Source organism: Xenopus laevis, chromosome 9_10S (genome assembly GCF_017654675.1).
Source record: "Xenopus laevis strain J_2021 chromosome 9_10S, Xenopus_laevis_v10.1, whole genome shotgun sequence".
Taxonomy (NCBI): Eukaryota; Metazoa; Chordata; class Amphibia; order Anura; family Pipidae; genus Xenopus; species Xenopus laevis.
In genome coordinates this window covers 7,870,998-7,891,149 of record NC_054388.1, presented here as the reverse complement: position 1 = coordinate 7,891,149, position 20,152 = coordinate 7,870,998, and the positions used below count along the sequence as shown (strand labels likewise).

At 40.9% G+C, this 20,152-nt stretch overlaps 1 protein-coding gene across 3 annotated transcripts in view; it reads left to right on the top strand.

The window, feature by feature from the left end:
- ada.S (adenosine deaminase S homeolog) overlaps positions 1–19,867 on the top strand; it is a 119,346-nt gene extending 99,479 nt beyond the window's left edge. For 2 of the 3 annotated variants that reach the window (XM_041577749.1, XM_041577750.1), the window contains 10 exons: positions 4,847–4,908; positions 5,047–5,169; positions 6,293–6,436; positions 8,589–8,704; positions 11,406–11,530; positions 15,161–15,232; positions 15,644–15,745; positions 16,121–16,188; positions 16,412–16,541; positions 17,793–18,701. In XM_041577749.1, coding sequence (XP_041433683.1) covers positions 5,156–5,169; positions 6,293–6,436; positions 8,589–8,704; positions 11,406–11,530; positions 15,161–15,232; positions 15,644–15,745; positions 16,121–16,188; positions 16,412–16,541; positions 17,793–17,897 — 876 coding nt within the window. In that variant the 5' untranslated portion in view covers positions 4,847–4,908; positions 5,047–5,155 and the 3' untranslated portion in view covers positions 17,898–18,701. 3 annotated transcript variants of the gene reach the window in all.
- Positions 19,868–20,152: the final 285 nt, after the last annotated feature.

The window sequence follows — 20,152 nt, the reverse complement described above, 5'->3', positions numbered from 1 at the left end:
TTAGGGGCTGTTCCTGCTGAATTGTGCTTAGTACAGGGGAATACCTATGCTGCCATAGTTTTATGGGATCTCTCTGTACAGACTATGAGCAAACTTAGGGGCTGTTCCTGCTGAATTGTGCTTAGTACAGAGGAATACCTTTGCTGCCATAGTATTATGGGATCTCTCTGTACAGGCTATAAGAAAACTTAGGGACTGTTCCTGCTGAATTGTGCTTAGTACAGGGAATACCTTTGCTGCCATAGTTTTGAGATTTCTCTGTACCGACTATGATCAAACTTAGGGGGCTGTTCCTGCTGAATTGTGCTTAGTACAGGGGAATACCTATGCTGCCATTGTTTTATGGGATTTCTCTGTACCGACTATGAGCAAACTTAGGGACTGTTCCTGCTGAATTGTGCTTAGTACAGGGGAATACCTATGCTGCCATTGTTTTATGGGATCTCTCTGTACAGACTATGAGCAAACTTAGGGACTGTTCCTGCTGAATTGTGCTTAGTACAGGGAATACCTTTGCTGCCATAGTTTTATGGGATCTCTCTGTACAGACTATGAGCAAACTTAGGGGCTGTTCCTGCTGAATTGTGCTTAGTACAGAGGAATACCTTTGCTGCCATAGTTTTATGGGATCTCTCTGTTCAGACTATGAGCAAACTTAGGGGCTGTTCCTGCTGAATTGTGCTTAGTACAGAGGAATACCTTTGCTGCCATAGTTTTATGAGATTTCTCTGTACCGACTATGATCATACTTAGGGGGCTGTTCCTGCTGAATTGTGCTTAGTACAGGGGAATACCTATGCTGCCATAGTTTTATGGGATCTCTCTGTACAGACTATGAGCAAACTTAGGGGCTGTTCCTGCTGAATTGTGCTTAGTACAGAGGAATACCTTTGCTGCCATAGTTTTATGGGATCTCTCTGTACAGACTATGAGCAAACTTAGGGGCTGTTCCTGCTGAATTGTGCTTAGTACAGGGGAATACCTATGCTGCCATAGTTTTATGGGATCTCTCTGTACAGACTATGAGCAAACTTAGGGGACTGTTCCTGTATTTATGGCTCTATCTATAGCATTATTCTATATTGGCCACTTCTAAAGGGATTATAACAAAACAGGAAGACAATGGAAAGGGAAGCATTTGATTGTGGCCATCCAGCTTGAGACAAAAAACAATTTAGGCAAGACTGAAGCTGTAAGGTGAGCCGGTAACGTATCCAGAGAAGAAACAAAGTGATGAATATTTCTATTTTACTTTCCATTGTAGAGAATATAAATAAGAAAGCTGTGAAGGATGTAGTAAGAATACAGATCCCTGTGACATGCCTGTACCATTCAATACTGTGAATAGTTTTGCAGGTATTACCCAGTATTCGATTACTCCTCTATGAATTGTTGGGTAGGAAAACATACGCTATTCTCTCCCATAGATCCTGGACAAGATATTCCTCACAAGTATCCTGTTGACCAGAGTGTGACTTCATAGCAAAAGTCTTTTTTGGAAAATTACAATAGAACTTTCCCTTTACTGGGGAATAAACTGCCCCCTCAGGTACAATAAAATGTTCTGAATCTGGGCCCAAACAATGAACTCGGAAAAAGCAGCCAGAAAACGTAATTACTTTCACAGGAAAAAGGGACAGCGACCCAAGGGGAAAATACAGCACAACACACAACAGGAGGAAATAATGTAGTATCAGATCTAAACTCCCTTCCACCCTCTGTGTGAATAAGTAACAACTACTCTGCAGGCCGGATACAATTATGTCCCACCGCTAATGCTGCAAGGCTTTATCTGGTCACAAAGCTGCCCAGTACTTCTAATATCCTTATCATATACAGTAGGTGGTTCATTATCACTTATAATACATGAGTGATACTCAGAGTTCCCTGTATAACTCAGCCTGCAGCCTTGTGCCTTTATATGGTCACAGAACAACCCCTCAGTGACTTCTAATATCCTTATCATTTACAGTAGGGGGTACATTATCCCTTATAATACATGAGTGATACTCAGAGTTCCCTGTATAACTCAGCCTGCAGCCTTGTGCCTTTATATGGTCACAGAACAACCCCTCAGTGACTTCTAATATCCTTATCATTTACAGTAGGGGGTACATTATCCCTTATAATACATGAGTGATACTCAGAGTTCTCTGTATAACTCAGCCTTGTGCAGATCACTTTGTCATTTCATGTAATGCTGTTCCCTTTACCCAAGAAAGTGAGACATTATCATAAGGACATAGTGACACATCTAATAAATGACTTCACAGCACTGGCAGTTTATCTCACATTTACCCTTAACCATTAGTTCTTTGCTGATCTAAACCTCAGTGATAAGGAAAATGCTGAGCTACAGTTGGATCCAGCAGCAATGCCCCCTGCCCCAAAGAATTCCTCTCCTGGTGCGGCAGAGTATGTATCACAGTTGACTATTTTGCTCTATTATAAGGGTGTCATTCATTGTGGTGGGACCTTGGCAGGACCTACAGTAATTACTTTTTGAGCTGCCCAAGTGTCAGCTCTTGTTGCATTGCAACCACCAGCACCAACTAAATGGCTACAATTTGGGCAACACCATTACAAAGTGTTATGGTCACCATCACCCCATCCTGATGCCCTGCTATTGCCAACTTGCTCTATTGTCGGGGTCCCCAACCTTTTTACACATGAACTATTTTAAGATGTAAAAAGAGTTAAGGAGCAACACAAGCATGAAAAATGTTCCTGTGATTGCCTATTGGTAGCCTCTATGCAGGGCCGCCATCAGGGGTGCACAGGGGGTACAAGTGTACCGGGGCCTGACGGGGTGCCCGACAGTGCTGAACCCCCTTGATAGCATCAAAGCCGAGCCGCAAACACCCGAAATGCGGAAGTGCCGAAAAGTTGACACCAATGTATTATTTTAATACTCTATAGGCCCCTTCTACCAATGTTTTTTTTAAAAAAATATTCTCTGGGGCCCCAATTTTTTTTCAACTTGTAAGGGGGGGCCCTGGCACAAAGTTTTTTTTTTTTTTTTAACTTGTAAGTGGGGCCCAGACCATCAATAGCTTTTTTTAACTTATGTGTGTGGGGGGGATTACCTTTTTTAGCGCGGATGTGTGTGTGGTCTTTTAACTGTGGATCTGGGGCAGGGCCCTGAAAAATTTGTTGTATGGGGCCCCTTGATTTCTAATGGCGGCCCTGCCCCTATGTGATCCGGCAGCCTACCGAAGTCTCTATTCAGCAGTACACATGGTTTTTATACAACCAAAACTTTCTTCCAAGCCTGGAATTCAAAAATAATCACCTGCTTTGAGGCCACTGGGAGCAACAAACAAGGGGTTGGAGAGTAACATGTTGCTCACGAGCTACTGGTTGGGGATCACGGGTCTACTCTCACTATCTTGCTGGTAGTACTCCCATTCTTCCCATTGAAACTACTGCTTTGTATGTTGAGTCCCGATGAGAATGCGTCCCCTTTGCTCCTCCAGTTAAGTCAATGCTCCTATTATGGGAAGGTTAAACTGTTAAATCAGCAGCACGAGCCCATCAAAAACAACTGAAGTCAGCTGAACAGTCGGCTGAAAACATAAACCACATTACAGTTACTGCTGAGTTGAACAGAGAGCCAGATGTCTGAAGGTTTATAGAATACGGCTACTACAAGGGAGTTATTTCATGTCATCCGGGGAGGGGGGGGGAGGTTCTACTAGCGAATACAGAAAACATGTATTTCTAGCTCAAACCACAACAATCAGAGAAAATGTCTCTTCTTTCCCCCCCCCAACTAGTTATCTTGTCTTTTCCCCCCAATTATCTCCGTTCCCTAAATGTATAGGGTAAAGTATGTAGTAAAGAAGTTTTTTTGGGGGTCTTATTCTGCTCCTGGGCAAATTAATGTATAGAATAAAGGGGCCATGTGCCACATAGATTTTTTTTGGTATATCGTTAGATTAATTAATAACAGGAAACTGATCATTCATGGGAAAGAACGGTTGGCACACTCACAACCTATGTAAAGAAACACAGATATTGTTTGCTTGAGAGAAACCAAACCTCAAACAAGCAATATCCAAGGTACAAGGATGTCTATTCTTACCATTTGTTGGACAAACACAGCTTGAAAATCCCATGAAACCCTCCTATCTAACAAGTTCCATTTGACGTTGGACTAGTGCAAGTTTCAATTATTCTAAGTGCTATTTGGGTTACTGATGGTGACCATGTTCATGAGGACACCACACTTTCACATGGACAGAAGGTCCTCTGAAGAAGTTCCTCCATTGGCCTAGGCCAGTGATCCCCAACCAGTGGCTCTCAAGTAACATGTTGCTCACCAGCCCCTCGTATGTTACTCTCAGTGGCCTCTAGGCAGGCACTTATTTTTAGATTCCAGGCTTAGAAGCAAATATTAGTTGCATAAAAACCTGGTGTACTGCCATACTGCCAAACAGAAACTCATGTAGGCTGCCAATTCACACAGGGGCTACCAATAGCCAACCACAGCCCTTATTTGGCATCCCAAGGGACATTTTGCATGCTTATTTGGTTGGCCAAATTTTTTTTACATTTGAATGTGGCTCACTGGTTGGGGACCCCTGGCCCAGGGAGTGGGTTGAGAGACAGGGTTCAAACAATGAATTATTGACCAGGCAGATGGAAGTTCATTGTTATGGGACTCCGGGTGAAGCCTTCACTGGTTTTCTAGGCGAGAAGCCAGAAAAGTGTTGGCATATTGATAGTTAGGCTATAGATAAGGAACAGGAAGGTATGAACAAGGCCAAAAGATGGTGGTTTATTCATTCAATAAAGGCAAGAGATGAATAAACTTCAATGTTCTCAACATTTTCTCTCTTTACAGGTGGAACTCCATGTTCACCTCGATGGAAGCATCAAACCAGAAACTATAATACATTTTGCAAAGTAAGTACGACACTTCACCCATTACTGCAGCTGTAATGTATTTATGTAAATAATACTCTTGTGAGAAGTGGGGCATTGTATGAACCTGTGCACATGCTCATTAGACGTTGTTTAGTCTTACCTTTCTATTTCTTCCAGAAAAAGACAAATCAAACTCCCCGCAGACACAGTGGAAGGCCTCCTAGAGCACGTTTCTTACAAAGAACCTCTGAGTCTGACCGAATTCCTCCAAAAATTCAATCATTACATGCCGGCAATTGCGTAAGTAACCTGACTGCCAGTTCCTGCACGACTCTGTGCCAGCAGCCAATGCCAACCAGTGCCCAGCTCACATGTGATGTTAACCAGCTGTTTCTCACACAATCATTAGGGTAAAGTTGTTAACACACAGATTGTGTCACGTAAATTAATTGCTTTGAATGAACCCAGCCAGGGAATGGGCACCCTGCCAGCTTTCTTGTTAAAGGCCAACTGTCATCAGAATAAAAAGTGTTTGTGTTGCCTGAAAGCAATGACGTTTTTCGGCATATTTCCTAGTACACCCGGGTGTATTTTATAATCATGTAACTCTAAAGGTGGCCCAGTTTGGCTGGATACTGTGTCCACATGGGTACATGGCCACCTTCTATTATTGGCTCCTCTTCATTTTATCTTCCGCTGATACAGAATTGTCTGATGAAGCTCAATCGCAACTTGACATTCTCAACTGGACATAGATAGTCGGGTAGCATGATCAGAACTGGCCTAACTAAAGTTACACATGTATGGCCATTGAACTCACTCTCAGACAGTGTCAGACTGGGTTGTCCAGGGTTTGACCAGGGTCCACCACTTCCCAAGTCCCAACACCAGAGCAATTGAGGGCCCCCAAGTACCAACATCTAAGCCATTGAGAGCCCCAAGTCCCAATACCTGAACCATTGAGAGCCCCCAAGTCCTACACCTGAGCCATTGAGAGCCCCCAAATCCCAACACCTGAGTCATTGAGGGCCCCAAGTCCCAACACTTGAGCCATTGAGGGCCCCAAGTCCCAACACTTGAGCCATTGAGGGCCCCCAAGTCCCAACACTTGAGCCATTGAGGGCCCCCAAGTCCCAACACTTGAGCCATTGAGGGCCCCCAAGTCCCAACACTAGAGCCATTGAGGGCCGCAAGTCCCAACACCGGAGCCATTGAGGGCCCCCAAGTCCCAAAACCTGAACCATTGAGGGCCCCAAGTCTAAAATTCGGAGCCATTAAGGGCCCCCAATTTACACCGCGACCCCCCCCCATACCTCCATAAACGTCCAACACAAACCAATCCATCCCAGACAGGCTTTCAGTCTACACTTCAATGAAAATAACTCCCTCATTAATAATCATTTTTTTTTCTTTATTCACATAGAGGTGACAGAGAAGCTATAAAGAGAATCGCCTATGAATTTGTGGAAATGAAAGCCAAAGAAGGGGTGATTTATGTAGAAGTCAGATACAGCCCCCATTTCCTAGCTAACTCCAAAGTGGATCCCATTCCATGGGGCCAGAAAGAGTAAGTCACTGGTTATTCTTCTTTAATGTCAAGCCGTTTGGACGAGGGTCTCGCCTACCTGCGGTGCTTTGCCTTTAGTTTTGGGTAACTTGGTTTTCCTCCATATCCAGATCTCGGCCATAAACTCAGACCTTCTCTGCCCAATTTCACTGCAATGAATGGGTAGAGATCCAGTACCGGTCTCTTTATGGGCTCCTAGAACATTCATAGGAGAAGACCAACCTATTTATAACATATGAACATTCACTAACCTATAACTAGTCAGTGCATTAGAATATTCACATAGCTGGACCAATCCAGGTATTGGACTGTAGCCAATCAGAGTTTTCAACTATTCACTAGTCTACAGCAGTCTAATCTAGAACAAACAGAGTCAGCAACCAATATAGAATCACCTTTATAGAATCACTATTTCTAAGCAACTTTTCAATTGGCCTTCTATAATTATTTTATTTTTTTTATACTTTTTAAGCTATTTGCCTTCTTCTGACTCTTTCCAGCTTTCAAGTGGGGGTCACTGACCCCATCTAAAAATCAAATGCTCCATAAGGCTACAAATGTATTGTTACTTTTTATTATTCATCTTTCAATCAGACCCTCTCCTGTTGATTTTTCAGCCTCTCATTCAAATCAGTGCATGGTCGCTAGGGTCATTTGGACCCTAGCAACCAGATAGGTGAAACCACAAAACTGGAGAGCTGCTGAATAAAAAACTAAATAACTCAAAAATCACAAATAATAAAAAATGAAAACCAATTGCAGATTGTCTCAGAATATTTCTCTCTGCATCATACTAAAAGTGAACTCTTAGGGTCAGGGCACACGCGATGATTCGGGGAGATTTAGTCACCCGGCGATAAATCTCCTCTTCTTCAGGGCGACTAATCTCCCCGAATTTCCCGTCGGCTAGAAACTAAATCACAGGAAGGATGACACTCGGAGTGATTCGTTTTCCGAAGTCGCCCGAAGTTTCCCTGTGAGGCCACTTTGGGAAAACGAAGCGCACTGGTTGCCATCCTGCCGGCGATTTACATTCTAGCTGGCGGGAGGCAGTTCTGAGAGATTAGTCGCCCCAAAGAAGAGGAGATTTATCGCCGGGCGACTAAATCTCCCCGATTCTGAGTGTGTGTCTCTGCCCTTAGTATGTTATGGAATGACTTATTCTAATCAACTTTTCAATTGGTCTTCATTATTTATTTATTATAGTTGTTTAATTATTCACCTTCTTCTTCTGACCCTTTCCAGCTCTCAAATGGGGGTCACTGACCCAATCTTAAAAACCATGTGCTTTGTAAGGATACAAATATAATATTGCTAATTTTTATTACTCATCTTTCTATTCAGGCATCTCCCATTCATATCCCAGTCTCTTATTCAAATCAGTGCATGGTTGCTAGGGTTATTTGGACCTTAGTAACCAGATGGCTGAAATTGCAGAGCTGCTGAATAAAAAGCTAAATAACTCAAAAACCACCAGTAATAAAAAATGAAAACCAATTGCAAATTGTCTCAGAATATCCCTCTCTACGTCATACTAAAAGCTCATTTAAAGGTGAACAACCCCCTGTAGCTGGTTATTAATAAAGGGTGGAGTGATCATTACACCGAGGGGCACATTTACTTAGCTCGAGTGAAGGAATAGAATAAAAAATACTTTGAATTTCGAAGTATTTTTTTGGCTACTTCGACTTCGAATAGAACGATTCAAACTAAAAATCGTTCGACTATTCGACCATTCGATAGTCGAAGTACTGTCTCTTTAAAAAAAAACTTCGACCCCCTACTTTGCCACCTAAAACCTACCGAACCTCAATGTTAGCGTATGGGGAAGGTCTTGGCTTTCTAGCCAATTTGTGATCGAAGGAAAATCGTTCGATCGATGGATTAAAATCCAACGATTATTCCTTTGAATGTTCGATCGAACGAATAGCGCTAAATCCTTCGACTTCGATATTCGAAGTCGAAGGATTTAACTTCGACAGTCGAATATCGAGGGTTAATTAACCCTCGATATTCGACCCTAAGTAAATGTGCCCCTAAGTCTATAAGATATGCCTACGTAGAATTGCCCCCATTGTTGGCAAAGTCCATTAGGTGGTGCAGGGGTTTGATTGTCCCTTTTATATTGACTTCTCCTTCTCTCGCTCCCCAGAGGTGACATTACGCCCGATGAAGTGGTTGATCTGGTTAACCAGGGATTACGGAAGGGAGAGAAAACGTTCAACATCAAAGCCAGGTCTATTCTATGCTGCATGCGACACATGCCAAGTAATGTATATACCAGCTCCCCCCCACACTACCTCTTAGGCTCCGACAATAACTCCTATTAATTGCTCCTTTAGTAACTCTAATGCCAAGTTACATATGAATCCACTATTAATAACCTCGATTTCTATTTGTCCATCTGCATGTGTCTGTCTCTCTCATCCTTCAAACCAAAAGAGCGTATGAACCACTGAGTAGTATTCTTTCTATATGTTTCTGGTATTAGTCACAGTGATTGGCTGAGTGGAGAAAACTGTATTTCTATAGGCCCCAACGCTAAGCCAATGGGATGAGAGGCACAGTAAGTCTGGAATATAGAGTTAAACGGCAGACACAAATTATGAGATCAGTATTTAGCTGTGCATCAGATTCGCAATCAATTAGTGCAGCTTTTTATATAATCTGTTAAATACATCAAGTCAGACACCATCGCCCTCTGTGTATCATCGGGCAATGCTGGGACAGCACTTAACTTTGCTCATAGTCTGTACAGAGAGATCGCATTAAACTATGGCAGCATAGGTATTCCCCTGTACTAAGCACAATTCAGCAGGAACAGTCCCCTAAGTTTGTTCATAGTCTGTACAAAGAGATCCCATAAAACTATGGCAGCATAGGTATTCCCTGTACTAAGCACAATTCAGCAGGAACAGCCCCTAAGTTTGCTCATAGTCTGTACAGAGAGATCCCATAAAACTATGGCAGCATAGGTATTCCCTTGTACTAAGCAAAATTCAGCAGGAACAGCCTTAAGTTTGCTCATAGTCTGTACAGAGAGATCCCATAAAACTATGGCAGCATAGGTATTCCCCTGTACTAAGCACAATTCAGCAGGAACAGTCCCTAAGTTTTTTTTTGCCAGATTTTGCTTATTTTGTGGATAACCATACAATGCCTTATGCTACGTGTTTAGCCTGACAGAATATTCTGGTGTTTTGTTACTTTTGTACAGTTGGTATTAGAATATTAGAAACATATGCAAAAAAGAACATACTGTGATACTGCGAACGAAAAGAATTTTAGGCATTTACAAGCATGGAAAAGATAGAAAATGGTTGCAAAGTTATGTAATGTAGAGATATTTGTAGTTTTAATTAAACAATGTCAGCAGATCTAAATGAATGTATTGGATAACTCAGCAACTTCCAATCAGCATTTCCAAGTCCCTGTGCAAAAGCAAAACGATCTATTTTACCATTAGGCAGACTCAATACCGACCTCTTCAACATCCTGGGAGCTGTCGCGGCCCTTCCCGTTTTGTTCTGCCTATACGAATTTTAACCAATTCCTTTAGAAATACCTTATTTTTTTTTTTGTTCTCAATAAAAGTTAAAGGGCATGTAAAGGCAAAAAAATAAAATCCCATTTTTACTTTCTTTAATGAAAAAGAAACCTATCTCCAATATATTTTAATTAAATATGTGTATTGTTTTTATAAGAAACCTGACTGTATGCAGTGAAATTCTCCCTTCATTTACTGCTGTGGATAGGAATTGTCAGACAGTCCCTAACTGCTCTGCAGGGAAACAATCATACTTATGTACAGCAGGGGGAGCCCCCGCCTTACTTCCCAGCCATGCAGAACTCAAGCAGCTTTGTTTGTTTCCCTGTAGAGCAGTCGGCGACTGTGTAGAGATTTGTATTGGATTTTTTCTTTTACATCCCCTTTACTGTTTCCAACTCCAGCTGCAGGGACAAAGATCATGGAGCCAGATTTAAACAGATAAACTGGGATTCTATTTGGAGGATTATTTTGCTGCAGCCACTGATTCTGCAGAGTTGGAGAAAGTTTGTATTAAACAATAGAAAAACTATAAAATCCACATTAGATTACATGACAACACAGGACCCAGTGCAGTCTGTATATTCTGATTATTAATCAGTCTTGCTGTATCGGCTTCTGGCAGATATTATTTGACTTGTGCTGTTTTGATCATTTATGACGATCCCTAAGCAGCCCAGACCACACTGAGCATGTGCACAGTCTTGGTCTTGCAAAGATGTATAACAAAGTTACAAGATGGTGACCCCCTGTGGCCAACTTTGAAAGCATAAATCATTTGTTTGATTAGGCTTGTGGTGCAGTAAGTTCATGTTTATGTTTAGTATACAAAATACAGCATTTCTAGCCTTATTCTATTTTAGACTTTACTTCCCCTTTAAGCCTTAACTCATACAAAAGAGAATGAGGGATAGCCTGGGTGGGAAGGTGCAACCTAGATGGGTCATTCTTTCTTTTTATTTTTCTCCACTTATTTATTATAAACTACTTGACCCTGCACACCACTCCATGCTTCTCTTTGATGGAAAGTGCTTCCAACCATTACTAATCTTACCTAAGATTAAGTTACCCCGCACCCTTGGTCAAAATGAGAGGTTAACATAATATTGTGACTTCAGCTCTTTTTCACTAGTGATACAACATTAAGCATTAATAACCTGCTAAATATATCCTTATACACAATGCTTAGTGATGTCATCAGTTATAACTGGAGCTCAGTGATGTCACTGACTGTATATTAGGCAAGAGTAAAAACTGAGAATAGTAGTAGTCTCCTTGGAGCTCCATGGCCTATATGACAACCTTGTGTGGACCTTGGAACTCCTTGGTGAGTTCTAGTATCCTTATCATTTGCAACAGGGGGTGCGTTATTCCCTATATAAAGTTTCGCTGAATGGTGGTGTTGAATTCTGTCTTGAACAGATTGGTCCTCGGAGGTGATTGAACTCTGCAAAAAGTACCAAAATGATACTGTTGTTGCCATAGACTTGGCCGGGGATGAATCTCTCAACTGTGAGTCGTACCCCGGGCACAGGAAGGCGTATGAGGTGGGTCACTTGTTTTCTTTTACCTTGTCTTGTATTATAAGGGATAATGTACCCCCTACTGTAAATGATAAGGATATTAGAAGTCACTGAGGGGTTGTTCTGTGACCATATAAAGGCACAAGGCTGCAGGCTGAGTTATACAGTGAACTCTGAGTATCACTCATGTATTATAAGGGATAATGTACCCCCTACTGTAAATGATAAAGTTATTAGAAGTCACTGAGGGGTTGTTCTGTGACCATATAAAGGCACAAGGCTGCAGGCTGAGTTATACAGGGAACTCTGAGTATCACTCATGTATTATAAGGGATAATGTACCCCCTACTGTAAATGATAAGGATATTAGAAGTCACTGAGGGGTTGTTCTGTGACCATATAAAGGCACAAGGCTGCAGGCTGAGTTATACAGGGAACTCTGAGTATCACTCATGTATTATAAGGGATAATGTACCCCCTACTGTAAATGATAAAGTTATTAGAAGTCACTGAGGGGTTGTTCTGTGACCATATAAAGGCACAAGGCTGCAGGCTGAGTTATACAGGGAACTCTGAGTATCACTCATGTATTATAAGGGATAATGTACCCCCTACTGTAAATGATAAGGATATTAGAAGTCACTGAGGGGTTGTTCTGTGACCATATAAAGGCACAAGGCTACAGGCTGAGTTTTTAAATTATTTATCTTTTTCTTCTGACTCTTTCCAGCTTTCAAATAGGGGTCACTGACATTAAAAAATATTCTGTAAGGCTACAAATTTATTGTTATTGCTGCTTTTTATTATATTCAAGCCTTCTCCTATTCTCTCTCTTTCTCTCTATCTCTTGTGTGGCAGAAAAAGTCTAATTAACAGAGCAGCGAATAATAATGCAAGTTATTGTGGGGAATGGGAGTCCTGTTGTTTTGGGAGTTGGGTTCAGCAGAAAGGGACAAACAAATACTGCAATAAGTGCAATTACATTGGGGAATAACTTTAAAACCATTGGAATTTTTAAATAACTGTTTATTTTTGGCATTCACTTCTAAACCTGACAGCAGGTCTTTTTTTATGCTGTGGCGCCATCTAGTGGCAGATAGATAAAACTAAGGACCCAAACTATGGCTCTCTGGGTTCACTATTCCTATAGCCCATGTCTCTGCACATATGTATATTATTCATCACTACTATTAGATTTGCATTTATTTTACTTCTTTCTGTGCACAGTGGGGTACAAGGAAAGTGCAACACTGAGCAGAAAGTGTTCCGTGAATCCTGACCCCCTGCGTGTACCTTCGGGCAGTCCTACTTATTGCACTACGGAATATGTTGGTGCATTATAAATACATGATAATAATAATATCAGCACACAGAGACTACCATACAGCAGACCCCATGGTATTGGCCCTGTATGGTAGTGATGTCATTGTCATGACGTAGCCAATATCGTTATTCACTGTATTTCTATAACCCCAACATGCAGCACTGTGCAAAGAGATTCTTTGTTTATTATCAGTCCTGCCCTGGTGTAGCTTATAATCCAAGGTCCCTATAACATTCACTCAATACAGACAAGCTGGGATCTATTTAAGCCATTCTATGAATGTTTTTAGAGTTGCGATAGAAACTGGGGATCCCAGAGGAAACAGGACTAGTGCCAAGGTCAGAATCAAACTCAGGGCCCCATCACTATAAAGAAGCTCTGCTAACTCCTGAACCATGGTGCTTCTAATAACATTTCTTCTCCAAAAAGCATAAGAAACCACAGCACCTATACAGTGAAAGCTCAATTTTACATCGACTCTTCCCCTTTGTGATCCCAACAATTTATAATGCAAAATATATTTCCTGGATACATTTTCCTAGATCTTACACCGTTTTTTATCAGGGCTGTGTTGTATTAGCATTGCCTATAGTAGTATTGAGGATTATATAACAGCAGCACCAATCATAGCAGTAGGAATATTAGAATTAGCATTGGTGATATTGGTGGCAGCCAAAACACTGACACTATAGTTGTACATTAGACCGTATCCAGGCCTGTTGGTGTCTATAAAGTGCTTATCCTTTCCATAATGCAATAAAGGAGATAAGTTAGTGTCTGGGTCGGCACAATTTGTTATTGTAGAATTTTATTGTAGTGCAGTTATACAAGGTCCCAGAAGGATATTAGTGTATTCCATACTTGATATAGTTAATGTTAATCAGGTTCCTTTACTATTGAAGATGCAGAGCAGTAATACGGCGAATATGTACCTTTGATCAATATTAATGAAGGTAGACTATTGCACATGAATACTAAAATATATAGATTATACACACAGGGGTGGTTGGTTTATGTAAGGATGTGAATGACATGTTCTGGGGATGAATGGTTGATAGACGAAAGTCTATGACAAGTTTAAATAATGGAAGACTGAGAATGACCAGATCTGGGCATGGATGAGGGAAGTTAATTAGGTGATGGTTGTTTGATGGAAGGATGAGAATGGCATGATCTGGAAACATACGATTGATGGATGCAGAGACATGGCAAGATCTGGAGATGTATGTCTGATAGAATGATGTGGATATATGGCAAAATAAGGATATATAGGGCATGGTTATTTGATGGAAGGATGAGAATGGCATGATCTGGGAATGGATGGCTTTTAGAAAAATGTCAATCTCTTTATTGGGTGATGGTTAATGGAAGGAGGTTGAAGAAAAGATCTTGGGTGGATGGTTTATAGGAGTATGTAGATTGCTAGATCAGGGGCTGCTGGAAGGATGTGAATGGCATGATCTGTGGAATGGGGATGAATGGTTGATAGAAGACAATGACAATGCAATGGAAGGATGTCAGTGACATGATCTGGGCATGGATGGCTGATATAAGAATGTCAGTGTCAACAATGGTTGATGAAAGGATGTGATTGACAAGATCTGGGCATGGATGAATATGGAAGGAGATTGTTGGATGATGAGTGGATGAGAATGGCATGATCTGGGAAAGGATGGTTGATGGAAGGAGACACATAGCAAGATGGAGATGTATGTCTTATGGAATGATGTGGATATATTAGGGGAGGGCTGTTTGATTGAAGGATGGGAATGACATGATCTGGGAATGGATGGCTTTTAAAAGATAGACAAATAGAGTGGATTCAACCAGACTGTTCAATCACTGTGCTTCCGTCCAATGAAGCCAAGAGCCCACTCTTTATAAGAGCTATGCTTGAAACATGTAGTGTTCAATAAAAGCACTTATTTTGCAGCAACCCACTGCGTCTGACTAAAGTTCATCACTACTTTTCCTATGGGCTTTTAGAAGACGTCTTTGGGTGATGATTGATGGAAGGACGTTAATAAAGATCTTGGGTGGATTGTTTATAGGAGCATGTAGATTGCAAGATCTGGAGATGGATGGTTGATGGAAGGACATGGATAGCAAGAGCTGGAGATGGATTGTTGATGGAAGGATGTATAAGTAAAGATCTGGACATGGACAGTTGCCAGAAGGAGTTGTTTCATAAAACAGATCAAGAGATTTAAGATGAGCCTATTTAAGAACATTTAAATGGACACATCCATAGATACATTTATGAACTGAATAAATCTTAAACATGTACCTTTGTTAAACTTCCAGGACTTTTTTCATCTGTTCTGTTGTAGGAGGCAGTCAAATGTGGAATCCATCGAACTGTTCATGCTGGAGAAGTGGGACCTCCCAGTGTGGTGAAGGAGGTAAAGTACAATCTCATGGCACTAGTGATGGTTTAGCATTGGGGCCGGAAAGCTTAACTTACCTAGTGGTTGGGGTCCCACTAACCCTAGAAACAAAGCAAAGCAGGAAAAAAACTGACAGGAAAATAATAAAATGACACTTTCCATTGCTTAATGTCAATGGGGTCCTCAGGAGGTCCTGTCTGATTAATATTGATCAGGTGGGTTTGAAAAATTATATTGGGCAAGGACAGCGTCATTGTGTTGATTGAGTAGTCTTTCAATTAGCCTCCTCGGGCCCCTAATATGATCAAAATGTTGTCCCAGGATAATCTCTCTAGGCCACCATACCATGCACTCTATACCCAGTTAATTTTTGCATCTTACAGACTTGGATAGATCAGTGCAAATACAAGGTCTTTTGTATTCCAGGCTGTGGAGGTGCTAAAGGCTGAAAGGATTGGACATGGCTACCACACTACTGAAGACCCAAATCTATATAAAGAGCTTTTGGAAAATAATATGCACTTTGAGGTATGTCTCTTGGGGGTTGAGAAACTGACCTACACCACCCAAAAAGGCAAGGTTCTCCTCATTGTAGGGGTATTGTGGTTGAGCACTATAAAAAGAACTGATTAAATTAGTCACCAAATGTTGGATCAGTCATGAGAGTGGAAGAGTTTAAGGAGAGCTTAAGTCCCCTGGCACAACACAAGACTTCTCTATCCTTTGATTGAGACAAGAGCAGTTAAGACATATTGTTGTTTTCAACTGCTTACTAAAGATGTAAATACAGAGCAAAACTGGTAAAACCCATTAATATATCATTATTAATATATCATTATCTGATAATCATGTGTATTGAGTCCTTATATTTTACCTGAAAATATCTCTTCATGTTCCGTGCAGGTGTGTCCGTGGTCAAGCTATCTAACTAGCGCGTGTCACCCAGATTTTACCAAACACCCGGCCACACAGTAAGTTATTACTTGCCTAAATACAAGGATAAACATAAACATTATTTTATCTGTCACATCCCCAAGAATCCCCTTACCAAAAATGGGCTTCCAGGATTCCCCTAAATCTTACCATAACTGGCCATCAACCTGCACCACAGCAGTCACCAGCCCCATAGTTTTTGGAACCAATTGTCTAAACAAATTCCAGACTCCCTTCAACCTCACATTTTTCACTTGATAGATTTAGGAAAGACAAAGCCAACTTCTCACTGAACACAGATGACCCTTTGATATTTGGATCTACTCTGGACGTTGATTATTCAATTGCAGTGCAACACATGGGCTTCACTGAAGACGAGTTTAAGCGAGTGGTAAGATCCCTCTTTTTGTATTTTCTATGCGCTGCTCCTGTTATCAGAGAAGATTCCTTCTAGAATTGTGCTCCTTTAGTTACAACTGTGATTAAAGTCATACAGATGCCTCTAAACTATCTGGATATCAGAAGTATGTTGGTGGGTAGAACTACATTTCTGCAGTCTGCCTCTGATAAATTGTGGCCTGATTGTTTGGTCCCCCGGACAGCAGCAGATCTTAACAGGGGGCCTGTATCAGAAATCCATGTAATTAACTTTAAGGTATCTGTATTTTCTCGGTAGACGTTATATATGCACCATTAAAGGGCAATAAACCGGCAAGGATACTCAATTATGTCATTTATCAGGGTCTAGGCCAGTGATCCCCAACCAGTAGCTTGTGAGTAACATGTTGCTCTCCAACCCCTTGGATGTTCCTCCCAGTGGCCTCAAAGCAGGAGCTTATTTTTGAATTCCAGGCAAGTTTTAGTTGCATAAAAACCAGGTGTATGGCCAAATAGAGCCTCAATGTAGGTTGACAATCCATATATGGGCTACTAAATGGCCAATCACAGTCTTTATTTGGCACCTCTAGAACATTTTTTATGCTTGTGTTGCTCCCCAACTCCTTTTACTTCTGAATGTTGCTCACGGCTTCTAAAGGTTCAGGTCTAGGCAATATCTGAAACATAACATCCATCAACGCTCAAAAGGTGGCCCACAAACTTGTAGCAACTGGTGCTTCTAAACACAAGTTGAATGGAACCAAACACTTGTCCAAAAGGACATTTTTTTTCAGATCGGTGGTTTCCTACTGGTTGCACCAGACACAGAAATTTAAACACTATCTACGTTGGCCCATAGTAACCTGTCTAGTTAGAGTCTAGCAGTACATTAACAGGCTACAAGCTATTAGTTACAAAGACAAAATAAGCTGTCTTAACCATATACACGAGGACCAATCAGTATTAAGAGATTGGGCCTTGGTAGAAAGAGGTAAATAAATGTCCATCTTGTTTCTATATGATGGTCCTGTGCTTATAAATGAGTGTCATTAACATAATGACATATTCTTGGAAAAAGGTGTAGAAGAAGCAATTGTCTTGAACTTAGGCCTACACACAGTCAAGCCAACCAAAGTAGTGTCTAATTGACCTTTCTGGAGGAGAAGAGTGTTTTTTTTTTTTTTTTTTAAATCTCAGCCAATGTAAACCTAAGATATCCGTTCATCTAATACAGTAATTTTATTCACCTTTATTATTATTTTAGAACATCAACGCTGCCAAATCAAGCTTTCTACCAGACAATGAGAAGAAGGAGCTGCTGTATAAACTGTATGAAGCCTACGGCATGATCCTATCCACAGGACTCTGAAATTACAAACGAATATACCAAATTCATTTAAACACTCCCTGGGCAGAAGAGGCTTTTCCAAGTATTCGGAATGCACCATAACCAGGATACACAGCCAACTGGGTTACATATTGCGGCAAACCTAGCATGGCTCGGCTGTATTATGGGAAAAGTTCATTGTTCTGCATGACCAATTTGTTTACTCAACATACTGAAGTCTCGGTCTTCTATATTTCCCTTATTAAATATATACTGTATATCTCAGGTTGGGGTTTCTGCACGCTAATCCCATAAAGCCTGAGCACCACCTTAACCACCACTATAAGTATTAAGAGAAGCACAGTCTGGAGCCGATGCCTGGAGTAAGGAGGAAACACGCACAAAAATGAAAATACTTATTTCTGGTTTTTGTTCATAAATGTTAACACCACTCAAATGTATTGGAAATCCAAAGGTTTCTCATGAATGTGCAAGGAATACAAAAAAAAAACAAATACATGATTTTCTACCTATACATTACCCAAGTGTTCCCCAGAAATGCAAAAGCTATCCCTAGCCTTATCACCTATCCCCTACATCTAACATATCACTTGGAGCCTTTGGTTTGCAGTTCAGATTGGTTAAAATACTTGACATGTAAGCTTAAATTGTCCTACAATAGCAATGTTAAACGACCAAAGGTCTTGTTTCACAGTCAATCAAAAGTAGTGTCCTCTCTACATTGCATTGGTTTTTCTGATTTTATATGGATAGTCTATAGAATGTTTCTTGACATGCCAATAAGCTTAACTAAAGGATTCTTTTTTGACGATTCAACAGACAAAGGAACATTGGTGGCAATAATCAACATTCCATAAATTAAATGATAGAAAATAGGAATAGGTGACCTAACTTACAAAGAAACTTACAAAGAAAGTCTGATAAATTAGTATTAAGTCCTCTAGAAAGGTTTGTCAATTTCTTCAGTTAAAATTCCTCCTTGGAGGTCCAACCATTGGTCAGATCCCCCACTTAGCTCATAAAGTTACAGATATATAGAAACATTGGGGTAACAGTCACCCTGCTATAGTTCCAGGGGTACCCAGGGTACAAATAAGCATTCACCCCAAATCTCCCCCTAACTGGCCTTCAGACTGGGCCCCCTTAGCTCATAACAAGGTTACAGATATATAGAAACATTGGGGTAACAGTCACCCTGCTATAGTTCCAGGGGTACCCAAGGCACAAATAAGCACTCCCCCCAAATCTCCCCCTAACTGGCCTTCAGACTGGGCCCGCTTAGCTCATAACAAGGTTACAGATATATAGAAACATTGGGGTAACAGTCACCCTGCTATAGTTCCAGGGGTATCCAGGGTACAAATAAGCACTCACCCCAAATCTCCCCCTAACTGACCTTCAGACTGGGCCCGCTTAGCTCATAACAAGGTTACAGATATATAGAAACATTGGGGTAACAGTCACCCTGCTATAGTTCCAGGGCACAAATAAGCACTCACCCCAAATCTCCCCCTAACTGACCTTCAGACTGGGCCCCCTTAGCTCATAACAAGGTTACAGATATATAGAAACATTGGGGTAACTGTCACCCTGCTATAGTTCCAGGGGTACCCAGAGCACAAATAAGCACTCACCCCAAAACACAGCCTAACAGGTTGCATACCTTTCCTCTGCGCAGCAGATTTATTTGCTTTTATCTAGATCATCCTTCCAAGGCTTCTAGAGTTATGATATTTGATGGACGAGTCAACCTCTCTAATTAAAACATTTTGCATTTTGTACAGAATCATCAGAGGGACTTTCTTTATCTCAATGGTGCTTTATTCAATGATTTGTTCACACAAAGAAAACTACCACTTCTTTATCCATGAAGAAAAAAAGTATTATAAAAACACCATTCATTCCTTTGCAAGTAATTAAATATCTGTATATGTAGAATATATGTTTGGTTCTACATAAAAATAGTAAATAAACCTTTGGATTAAAAAAAACAAAAACAAATGTGATTGGCAGTTTGTGGTTGACAGATGCATGGTACATGGGTGCTTGGTAGTGTTTGGTCCGCTCAGATCCAATAAGGCAGTGCTTAAACACAGCTGGGATGTGTGGGTAGTGGTTCCAATTAGGATTCTGTCTTTAAGATCCAAGTTTGGGATCTTCCCCTGCAAGTTATACCATAGATAGCTATCTGCCAAGTTCCTGATAATCCAAAATTAGCTCCATCCCGTTATATTTCTCCATGGTTTTATAGCCATCCTGCAACTTCTCTATGCTTT